Here is a 10,869-nt window from a genome sequence, read left to right as displayed (position 1 = left end):
GCCAGTAAACTTAAGAACTCAGCTTTCATGAACTTATTGGGTAAATCAACAGGGTCACAGTGGGTCATCCAGTGTACATTGGAGCCTTGTTGGGAAAAAAAGAAGAAAGATAGTTTTGAGTGGGTCACTGAAAAAAGAGAAAAGAGATAGAGATCAGAGCGAAGAATGTAGGCTAAATCCAACGTTTCCGGGCAGTTCATCCATGGTCTCCCCAAATTCTTATGATTATGATTTTCATATTTTACACAGAATTAGAGAAAATACGTAAGTTTAGGTGACAAAACAGCCGAGTCAAATTATATTGCAAAAGTTTAAAAAATAAAATGTACACATATAGCATAGCCTATATTCATTCGCTCAGTGCCGGGTCTGCGCAAAAATAGTCAACGTGATTCATGCGTAATAACAGAAGCAACGCGGAGCTTGACAGAGTCAGCGGCAGTGCGTCTTCTGCGCTTTCCCCTACCGCCTCCCGGCAGCAAAATGGCGACTATAGACGGTGATGTACCCATGGAACCGGAGCTGGAAATGAGTGACGAAGAGTTGGAAAGGTAACTTCAGCACAATAGATCTGTGACCTTTACTGGGGACTTAGCTAGCAGTTCACATCTTAAATTAATTGTTACTACATAATGTAAGGTTGGTTAGCATTAGGCAACCTGTCTTCCACCCGCTGCATATCCAATTTGGTCAGTCGGCAGTTGCCGCAGGTAGCTGACTAGCTGGCTATACGTTCCTGGACAGTGTGGGTACATGACATGGCCTGCTGTCCTCTCGGTGGCTTTTCACTGCTGATGTCCTGGGTTTGCCATTGTATTAACTGTCACATAAGCTTCTACGCGCTTACGGCTTGCGGCAGCGTTGCTGTGAGAAGATGAATTGTCATTTTCAGTCTTGTTAGCAAGCTACTTCAGTGTTAGCCAAGTTAGCCTAACATGCATCCCAATTTTTCTGTTCGTTCTTGGCTTGCTAGTGGTGTGCTGTTAACTAACGAAAATTTCTAACAAAATATCTACGACATGCAATTGGTTAGCATTTGCTTTATAACTACTGGTAGATCACATTTACAAGCTAGCAACCTACTATTCAACAAAGTTAGCTAACTGCCTAGTCTGTCAGTGTGTATTTTTCAGCTCGCTAGGAAATTTCTATGGCTTGCTAGAAAAATCTTGGGTGACTTGGGTAAGGTACGCTAGCTGACTTAGATAACTAAATGTTCATAGTTTTAAACGTTAGTATAGCTACTGGCTACCTCTGTTTGTTGTGTTTTGTGGTCGTGTTTCATATGACGTTTTCATTGTAAGCGAACCTACTTGCTGGTATATATTCATCTTCTCACACAGCGGAATAGGAATAGTCTAGAAATAGGTAGCTAAGCGTTCGGGAAGTTTATTACTGTCAAGAACAATACAGCGTATTGCCTGTCCTGTCATCGCACCCTGGAAACACATTATGATCATACACGTGAATTTTTCTACAGCGAGCTGATTCATGTACTATCTTGAAAAAGACACGATCATGGCTGTGGTGTTTCATTGACGAACGAGATAAGCTAACAGCTAAAACAAGAAGCTAGATGCGATGCGACGCGACATGTACGGTCAAAATGAAAGTAATATTTATTTCGGTCTGAAACATCGTTTAGACCCACTAAAATGAATTTTAATTAAAAAATCTAACGGAATGAGTCAGTTTTGATTGAACTGTTAAATGTTGGTCTTCGAAGTGTAGACAGCTGTCTGTTAGGAGATTGCAGATGTTTTTCTGCAAAAATGAAATGAGAGTACCAGTGTCTACTACTCAACTTAAAGAAATAAATAACACAAGACTACCACACCAACAGCATGCCCCAACACCTCAAAAAACCACAGAACGGAATGCGCACTGAAGATTGGGGAAGTAACTTCTAAGTTTACATAAATTGTATTTGTGTATAATAAAACTCTTATTGGTTGAGTCACAGCCTTGTTTTCATTGAAGTATCTTCGAAAAGTAATAAAAATGAGTTATTTACTATATAATTTGTGCCAGTCCTGGTCTGGAGCTGTCAGAATGACCTGCAGTGTCAAATTAACCAGCTTTCTACTTGGTCGGGTGTGCTCTAAATATAGTAGCGGTAACACACGTGGCTTGGTTCATGCTTCCAAACGCAGCCACAGCTGCTTTTCTAAACGTATGTGAAATGACGTCACGGTCTATCCGCAGTGGTGGAATTTGATGTTTTGGAATTCGTTTGCGCACACTCCGTAAATGGTGGTTGTATGTCAGTTATCTTCCAGGTAGTGGATTCTGGGAAGAGGATAATCGTTATGCCTCTACTTTAGTTAGTGCAGATACGCAAATTTGAATCCTGGGGCAACTTCACCTGTGAGATGGATTTTTGGTATGAATTGTTTCAGTAATCGTACTCTGTGAATGGTTCGACTTAAACAGTCACAGCTTTGGAAGTCACCTTGGATGGGAGCTTCTGTTATGGAAATGCACAATATGCCAGGCTGTATTTTTATTCAGGGATCTGTTGTGGTCAAAGGTAATTGCTGGATGTGTGTCATGCATCGGGTACAGGGTAGCACTTTTATCAGTGCAGAACAAGGACTAAAAAAAAAAAGCTGACCTACATTTAGCAAATGGCTGAGGCCGGTGGACCTGCGCGGGACGGAGAGGCAGCCGCTGCTCCGCGTGCCTGTTCGGCCCCATGTGGCCGCGTGTGCCCCGTCCAGCCACCGCGGTCCCCTCCTCCTCCGCTCTGATTGGACGGGGCCAGCTGTCGGCAGCTCCTGCTGTCTCTGCGCTTTCTATGTATAGACGAGGGGGGGCAGAGAAAGCAGGCCCCTCCCCCGCGCGCAAAGGTGATCGCTGAAAGGTGTGCTCCCTTTAGATCGGCCTCCAAAAGTGGAAACGGAGACCGTGTCTCCAGTGCAGAAGAGATGAGGCTTGTGTCTATGGCTTTCCTCAGCACAGCAAACCCAAACGTGCGTATCAGGAAGTGAAGGGTCCACGCAGAACCCCGTTCTAACATCAACAATTTGACTGTGAGCAGTTGTCATAAAGCCGACCGATTCCTCTGACAACCGAAGGTTTTTAAAATTACCAGAGCTCCAAAATATATAAAACCTTTTATTTACACACAAGCCAGAAATGCAGGCACTGAGACTCTATCATTGTAGGACATTTACATCTAAATTATTTGGATACTTTAGAAAAAAATTGGCAAAAGCTTTACTAGCATACTGCCCAAAATTGGTTACAAAAGATCACCCCCTATTAATCCACACAGCTGATCTTAAATTGGCCCACAATTAGACACACATGGAAACCAGTCAGTTAGTTACCTGCTAGACACCAGTTCATGAATATGGTGATTATATATTAGACAGACATTTTTCAATTTAAACATCTGGAGAAAACAACATCCTGCCTCTGCAGTGAAGGCTATTCCTTCACAGTGGTCCAAGGTCTGTGTAGTAGCTTGCACCAATAAGGACACGACATTGATTAACAAATTCTGGTTTCCATCCCTGTACACTGCTGTCCAAATGCTGTGCTCTTAAATGTGTGTCATATTCGAATGATGCAGGAAAGTCAGCTGCTAATGTCTTCAGGCACTGATTGCTTGCGTTCATTTTCAGATTCTGCGTTCACATGTTTGGCCTTTTTATTGATCATTTTCAACATCTTGTTCATCTGTGGGCTTCTTTGTTGCTCTGACTTTAGTGCTGAGGCTAATTTACCCTAAATCCAATGACCTTGTTTCTTTCTAAATGTCAACCCTCATCTCTTTAGTTTCTGTCTGTGCCTGTCTGTGTGTCATTATGTCCGTCTGTCCACCCAGGGAAGCAGAAGGCTTCAAAGAACAAGGGAACGCCTTTTACATAAAGCAGGACTACGCTGAAGCATTAAACTACTACACAAAGGCTATCGGTGAGTCTGCCCTCAGCATTTCTGCTATACTGAGCTATATTACGAACAATTACAACACAAACCTGCAAATTGCTGCAACCTGCACGCTTAAATAGGTATACTTTGTTGTAAAAATTAAAGACTGAGGTGAATCAATAGGCTCCTAATTGGTGAAAGTGGACACCTGACCTCTAAAAAGAACCATCTGGAAAACAATGAAGAATTCAAAGACAAAGCAAATAATGACGTGCCAAACCTGCACTACAAGTTTAGGGAAATTTTAAAGAAATTAAACATGAGTTCAACTACCAAATTAGGAACCTATCAATTAACCTCTTTCATTTGATGAAAAAATCCCAGTTTTTATGTAATTGTTTGCAATATAGCTCAATATAGCACAATATGAAGATGGGAATTTTATTCTTCATGACACGCACAGCTATTTCTGGTATAATGCGGTTTAAGAGAGTAAATAATCCCTCTAAAGCATGAAATTCAGCCAGTTAAGAAAAATTAACAGCTTGTTAAAATTCTGGGATTGCAATTGTGGTTGGAACGAAAACCAGCGTACTCACGGGCCTCCAGTACCGAGTTTGAGAACCAATGCCCTGTCCCTATATACTACGTTTCGATGAAATGTAAACTTGCTAGCTTTTAGTCTACCTGTGCTTTTCGGTTGCTTTCAAGCAGCTGTCCATGCAGAAATGTTCATGTTTTCATGCTAATGAAAATCACTGCCAAAGTGGTACTGTTTGTACTTCATTGTGGACTGCAGTACCAAAACGAATAGTGTTCAGTCTTCAGATTTGCCTTGTAGCATTGCATTTAATTCCCTTCTCCTTAATGAATGGTACATGTTATTCTGCTATAACAGCAGCTGAATGGAGGGGCCTGGAGCCAGACCACTGGGTATGGGGGTGCTGTTGAGGTCAGCTGGGGTGGGAAGGAGCAGGGAAACTCTAGTGGTGACAGACATAGAGCTGGCCTGTTAGAGGTCAGACATACATCAGCATTTTCAAGAATAACCAGGAAGTAGCCAGCAGTAACCAGGAATCCTGGAACATTACACGTCTGCTAAAGGTATCCGTCTCATGGAGCCAGCTGATTTAGGTCCGTGTGTATAAAATGTACACACATGGGATAGAGCAGATCTCCCCTCTGTCAGTGAGAAGGCACGGGGGGGGGGGGGGTGCCTCCTTGCATCGTGACCTGGATCTCAGTTTGAAAACCAAATGGATATCTTTACGGTTAGCTCCAAGTCTGGTTGGCTTTGGTTGGCTCCACACATGGAGTGTAAGGTTGAACAAGATGTTATCATTTTCCCCTGAGTGGCTTGTCATTTTCTGTACTGAAAGCCAAATAATCTAGGTATGTAACAGTCTATTTTTGAAGTATTCAGAGTGACAACCAGGAGAACATCGCAGAACCAGTTGGCCTATATGCTACTGTAGTAATACTATATTATTACTATATTGCTCTGACACTGATGAATTCCCTTTTCCATAAAGATGAGAACAGAGTTCAGAGGCAGTTGACTGTCTGGGTTTCAGACCGATCCAAAGCTTGTCTGAATGTGAATCCTACTATAACGACTCAGTCATTTATCACTGTTCCACAGTCTGCCTCTTCTCTCACTGTGAGTTTCTCCTCCTTGTGAGGCAGATGCTCAGAAGTGATTCACTCCTGTCAGGGTACGGGGGCCAGGACCCAGGCGCAGAGTAAAGAAAGACAATCTCAAAAAAGGGAAAATTAACAAAGACTTTACTAACCAAAAAGGCAAACACAAACAGGGAACAGAAAAGGCCACGATGGGCAAAAACACAAACTACAATAAAATCTAAGAAAAAAAACAGAAAACAAGAGGAACTCAAAACACGGGCAGGGCAGATCACAGGCAGGCAGAGTACCCGGGTAGGTACATACGGTAAGAAACAAACACAAGTTGGGAACAAACACAAGGACCCAGCACCCGAGTCAAGGGGACAAAGAACTTAAATAGACAGAGGTAACAAGACACAGGTGAACTCAAAGAACAATCAAACCAGAGGGAAGGAAAAACGAGGCAGGTGGGGATGATGATTAAATAACGAGACAATAATAAAATAATTGAAAGCAATAATACAATTAACAGGGGAACGAGCAGGACACAAACAGAAGTGCCGCCATCTGGCGGCCCAACAAGGAAAGACAGAGACGGAAACACAGAACCATGACAACTCCCAGTGCTTAAATGTGATTGTGAGAGCAGTATTAACATATGCTTGAAGATATAAGAGTAGGTCCTCTGGATGCACACAAGTACAGTGAAGTTTTGGCCATGACATTATACCTTAAAGCACACTGAATTACTCATTGGTCTGTGGGTATTCTTGTAGTGTTGCCATAGATGGAGGCATGTGTTGAGTTGTGTCTGTCCTGACAGATGCAAGCTCTAAGAATGCCAGTTACTATGGCAACAGGGCCGCCACCCTGATGATGCTCAACCGCCACAGGGACGCTCTGGAGGACGCCCAGCAGGCAGTGCGGCTGGACGACACCTTCACCAAGGTATGCATCGTGTCAGTGAGTCAAAAGGTGAAAGGTCAGTCAGTAGTTGCAAAAGTGGCATTATTTATTTTTGCACCCGCTTTTGTCCAAAGCACAACCCTCTCTGAATCTGCCTTGCTATGATTGGTCAGTATCTGACACTAGTGTGATTGGTCCAAGCCTATAAAGGAATTATGGATGAATCCAAGCATGGGGTAAAGTCTTATCTTTTCCAAATTCTCATGCATTACTCTTTCCCAAAAATGGTTTCATTTTGTTCTAACTGGGGACAGGTACCTCTTTAAATAAGCACCTTTAAATAAGAACCTTTTCCAGAATGGTCACTGGTCTGTAATTCTTTACGTTCAGGTAGTTGATTCCTTAACCTGCGCTACTGTCAGGCTCATGCTTATGTCAGACGGACCAATCAGGCTAGTGTTGGGCATGTTTTGTACAAAAGTGGCTGCAAAAAAAAAGAAAAAAGAAAAGCAAGGCTTGGAGGGGGGAAGTGTTAGGAGGTGAAAACCTCTTGGCCAGGTCCATAAAGAGATTTTTGTCTCTGTGGGATTCAGCTGGGTAAATAAAATAATAACATTTTGGAGACCGGTTAGAATTCACACAGAACACAGACATTGTTCTTCAGACATGTTCCCTAAACAGTGGAGTGTGACTGTCACGCCAGTTGCACTGGGATGGGCCATTTTACATTCACTCATTTCAAATGAAACTATTTGAATGTATGTGTTTTACATGTCGTATCGAGATGCGTACATGCAAATCTGCTCGCCTCTTTTTTATGGTGTAAACTTATTAACAGGGTTCGTACGGTCATGAAAAACCTGGAAAAGTCATTGAAATTTCAAATGCAAATTCCAGGCCCTGGAAAAGTTATGTAAAATAATATTTTTAAATTTTGAAAATAATGGAAATATACTAAGTTGCATCGGATTATTTATTAAGCCAATCATAAATGTTTCAATGCAGACCTAATTTTAACCTTGCAGTTTACAGTAATAATTAATTCATCCGCTCAGTTCTGTTTGGTTCGATGTAGAGTTCAGTAAAAGGTTGTGGAAAATCCAGGAAGTCATTAAATCATTGGTGAAAAAGTACTGGTGCTCCCAACTTCAAAAACTTAGGAGCACCCACCGAAATGTAAGGAGCACCAACAATATATACAATAGATTTTTTATTGATAAAAAACGACAATATAACAGTACGGTTTACAAGTAACAGTTAAACTGTCACGCCTAAAATGTGTCGACTCTTCAAGAAATTGCATGTTATGCATTCAAACGACAAAGCGCTTCTCGTCACATTAATACCGCTAATTAAATCAACCGCCAGTAAACTGCATAGGAGAAATTAGCTGTTTCAAACGGATCGCTACACAAAACGTCCGCTTCAACTTTTCAGCTTTCGATAACGCTAATAAATTGAACATAAACTTTTGTCTTCAGGTAACATTAGTTAACGCGTTAGCTCTCTGTGTCGCGTGACAGTGGAGTGCAGCGAAAGGGAGTGATTGAAGGCTAATATTAACCTATTTAAAATCAGCATTAAAGGTAAGAATGTCAAGCTCACGATTGGTTAGAAGGGTCACCGTCAGCTCACAAGGCACATACTGAGTGTACTAACTAGTGAATGTACAGAGAAAGAGACGTTCGACTGGAAGGTCGCACCAGAACAATTGTTTGCACTCGCACAAATGCTCCCAATTATATTTCAAGGTCGCACAGATTAAATTTCGGGAGCAATTTCGAGCCTTGTTTGAGACATTGACAAAAATGTTAAACTATTCGAATTAAAATATGAGAGAATGTATCTAAGTGTGTCTATCTGGTGTTTATTTGTTTTAGAGAGGCACCATATGTTTCAGATGCAGACCTAATTTTACTTAGTGTTACAATAAATAATTTTAAATCGTCCCGCTGAGATAAAGTCATTTGTTTTGTTCATGGAAATTCAGTTAAAGGTTGTGGAGAAGTCATGGAAAAGTCATTGAAAATCATTGGTGAAAAAGAGTATGAACCCTGTATTAACTATACTCCTTTACCACCAGCAAAACAGTGTACACCTACAACATTTTGGTTGAAGTTTAAGGATACATTTTTAATTTTGGTTTTTTGTATTTACATTACATTTTACACCTCTCAAGTCCTCTCTCTTGCTAATTAAGAGACATTCCATAATTGCTGTTGGTAGTAGTAAGTTTGGGGTCGGGGGTTAAACTGTTTTCCATCCAGACTCAGAATCAGCACATTATAAAGTTCACTCGAGAGGATGAAAAGGTCCTAGGATTATTCCTGAACCAGTTCCTCTTTTTAAACATGTGGCCACTTGGAAGGTGTCTAAAACCAGCCAGTTGTCCTCCTACTCCATGGAGCCTAGAGGCTAAAGAGCAGAAAGCTTGTGGTCATGGCCTCTGATTGGCTCTTCCGTCCCCCCCTTCCCCCCTTGGCGTCTGCCCCACAGGGCCACCTGCGGGAGGGAAAGTGCCACCTGTGCCTGGGCAACGCCATGGCCGCCAGCCGCTGCTTCCAGCGGGTCCTGGAGCTGGAGCCCGACAACACCCAGGTGCAGCAGGAGGTGCGTCTGCCAGCCAATCACAGGGAGCCACAGGCTCCTCCTGGTTCCTCCTTGCCCCCATTTACACGCATCGCCAGTTTTGATTGGTTACATACCGAATCTAAGATAAAATTGATAGCTTACGGTTTAGGGTTTTTTACTTCCGTTTGCATTTCTCTCAGGTGCTCATGCTCATACTTTTCAGGTCTAGAGAAGGACAGAAACATTGCCAATTGCACTTCAGCCCTGCCAGCTCCAAAAAGGCTGGTGCTGAACAGCAAGGACAGTCATTGACAAAATGATTCCTTACCTGGGTAAAAATAAAAAATAAAAGACTAACCCAAAGGAGGAGGAGAGCACAGAGGCTGTAAACGCATCCATTGAAAAAGACAGGAACTGACATTTTGATGTCTACAGGGTCCTCCTCACATACAGGAAGTGCACTGGGAGACATGCAGTGTGTCCTCTCAGCAGCATCTGAACGTACTGCTGGTGTGTTTGGGCAAAACTTTACATCAATTTCAGCATATCATGGTCCTGGCTCCATACATGCTGAGGGATAAACAAAAAAAACACTCAGTAATCCACACCAGAAATGAAAATAAAAATATAAGTGAATGGAAAATAAAATGTGAAGATTGCAGATCTTCTCACTAAGAAATTGTGGATTCTGACCGCTGCTTTGTGAATTTCAGCTGAAGAACGCAGCATCCATTCTGGAATATGAGAGGATGGCAGAGTTCGGCTTTGAAAAGAGGGACTTCAGGATGGTACGTATTCCGTATGTCACCAAACCGGGAGGCCTTTAATGTTTAAAAAAATATCTTTAAATAACCTGGACAGTTCATCCTGCTGCTGCTGTTAAAGTCAAACCCCAGAGAGGCCGGAGAGAACTGTAATATGTTCACAGCTTTGGAAGTGAGATCAAAATGCACACATTTTAAGAACTTTATCCTTTATTTATTTATATATTTTACTGTTACTTGCATAACTTTTGCCTTTGGTTTCTCTCAATTTTAATCTATAAACCTAGATTTAAGTTGATAGCCAGAGATCAGTAGTAGGGATTTTTTTGGACTACTGTTTTAGTAAGGACAGTGCACCTCTTATTGAGTGACCCACTGGCTACATTTGGTCTCTGATGTGAATAGTTTGCATGGTAACTGAGGTTTGTGTCCCTGAGGTCCTGCTGTTTGTGTATATTGATGTGGCCAGCACTGGGTTAGTGCTGGGTTAGCGCTGGGTTAATGCTGAGTTAGCACTGGGTTAGTGCTAGGTTAGCACTGAATTAGCGCTGGGTCAGCGCTGGGTCAGTGCTGGGTTAATGCTGGGTTAGCACTGGGTCAGTGCTGGGTTTGTGCTGGGTTAGTGCTGGGTTAGCAGTCGGTCAGCACTGGGTTAGTGCTGAGTCAGCACTGGATTAGTGCTAGGTTAGCGCTGGGTTAGTGCTGGGTTAGCACTGGGTCAGCGCTGGATTAACGCTGGGTTAGTGCTGGGTCATCACAGGGTCAGCACTGGGTTAGTGCTGAGTCAGCATGGGGTTAGGGCTCAATCAGCGTTGGGTCAGCACTGGGTTAGCGTTGGGTTAGTGCTGGGTTGGTGCTGTGTTAGCGCTGGGTCAGCACTGGGTTAGAACTGAGTTACTGGTGGGTTAGCGCTGGGTTAGTATTGGGTCAATGCTTGGTTAGCGCTGGGTAAGTGCTGGGTTGGTCCTGACCCCTGTGGTCTGTGCAGGTGGTGTTCTGTATGGACCGAGCCCTGCAGTCTGCCTCAGCCTGCCATCGCTTCAAAATCCTCAAGGCTGAGTGCCTGGCTCTGCTGGGACGCTACTCTGAGGCTCAGTCTGTGGCCAGGTACGTACACACACACACGCAC

At 42.9% G+C, this 10,869-nt stretch overlaps 1 protein-coding gene across 2 annotated transcripts in view; it reads left to right on the top strand.

Moving 5' to 3' along the window:
• The first annotated feature begins 394 nt into the window (after positions 1 to 394).
• The window catches only part of LOC135243354 (dnaJ homolog subfamily C member 7-like), a 30,275-nt gene continuing 19,800 nt past the window's right edge, over positions 395 to 10,869 (top strand). The window contains exons 1-6 of one of the 2 annotated variants that reach the window (XM_064315108.1): positions 395 to 551; positions 3,833 to 3,921; positions 6,323 to 6,447; positions 8,902 to 9,015; positions 9,690 to 9,764; positions 10,729 to 10,847. In XM_064315108.1, the coding sequence (XP_064171178.1) occupies positions 484 to 551; positions 3,833 to 3,921; positions 6,323 to 6,447; positions 8,902 to 9,015; positions 9,690 to 9,764; positions 10,729 to 10,847 (590 nt within the window). In that variant the 5' untranslated portion in view covers positions 395 to 483. Of the gene's footprint in view, positions 552 to 3,436; positions 3,456 to 3,832; positions 3,922 to 6,322; positions 6,448 to 8,901; positions 9,016 to 9,689; positions 9,765 to 10,728; positions 10,848 to 10,869 lie in introns of those variants that run through there. The other variant, XM_064315109.1, reaches the window with a different exon arrangement.

This window comes from Anguilla rostrata, chromosome 17 (genome assembly GCF_018555375.3).
Source record: "Anguilla rostrata isolate EN2019 chromosome 17, ASM1855537v3, whole genome shotgun sequence".
NCBI lineage: Eukaryota > Metazoa > Chordata > Actinopteri > Anguilliformes > Anguillidae > Anguilla > Anguilla rostrata.
This window is presented reverse-complemented; position numbering and strand designations above follow the sequence as displayed.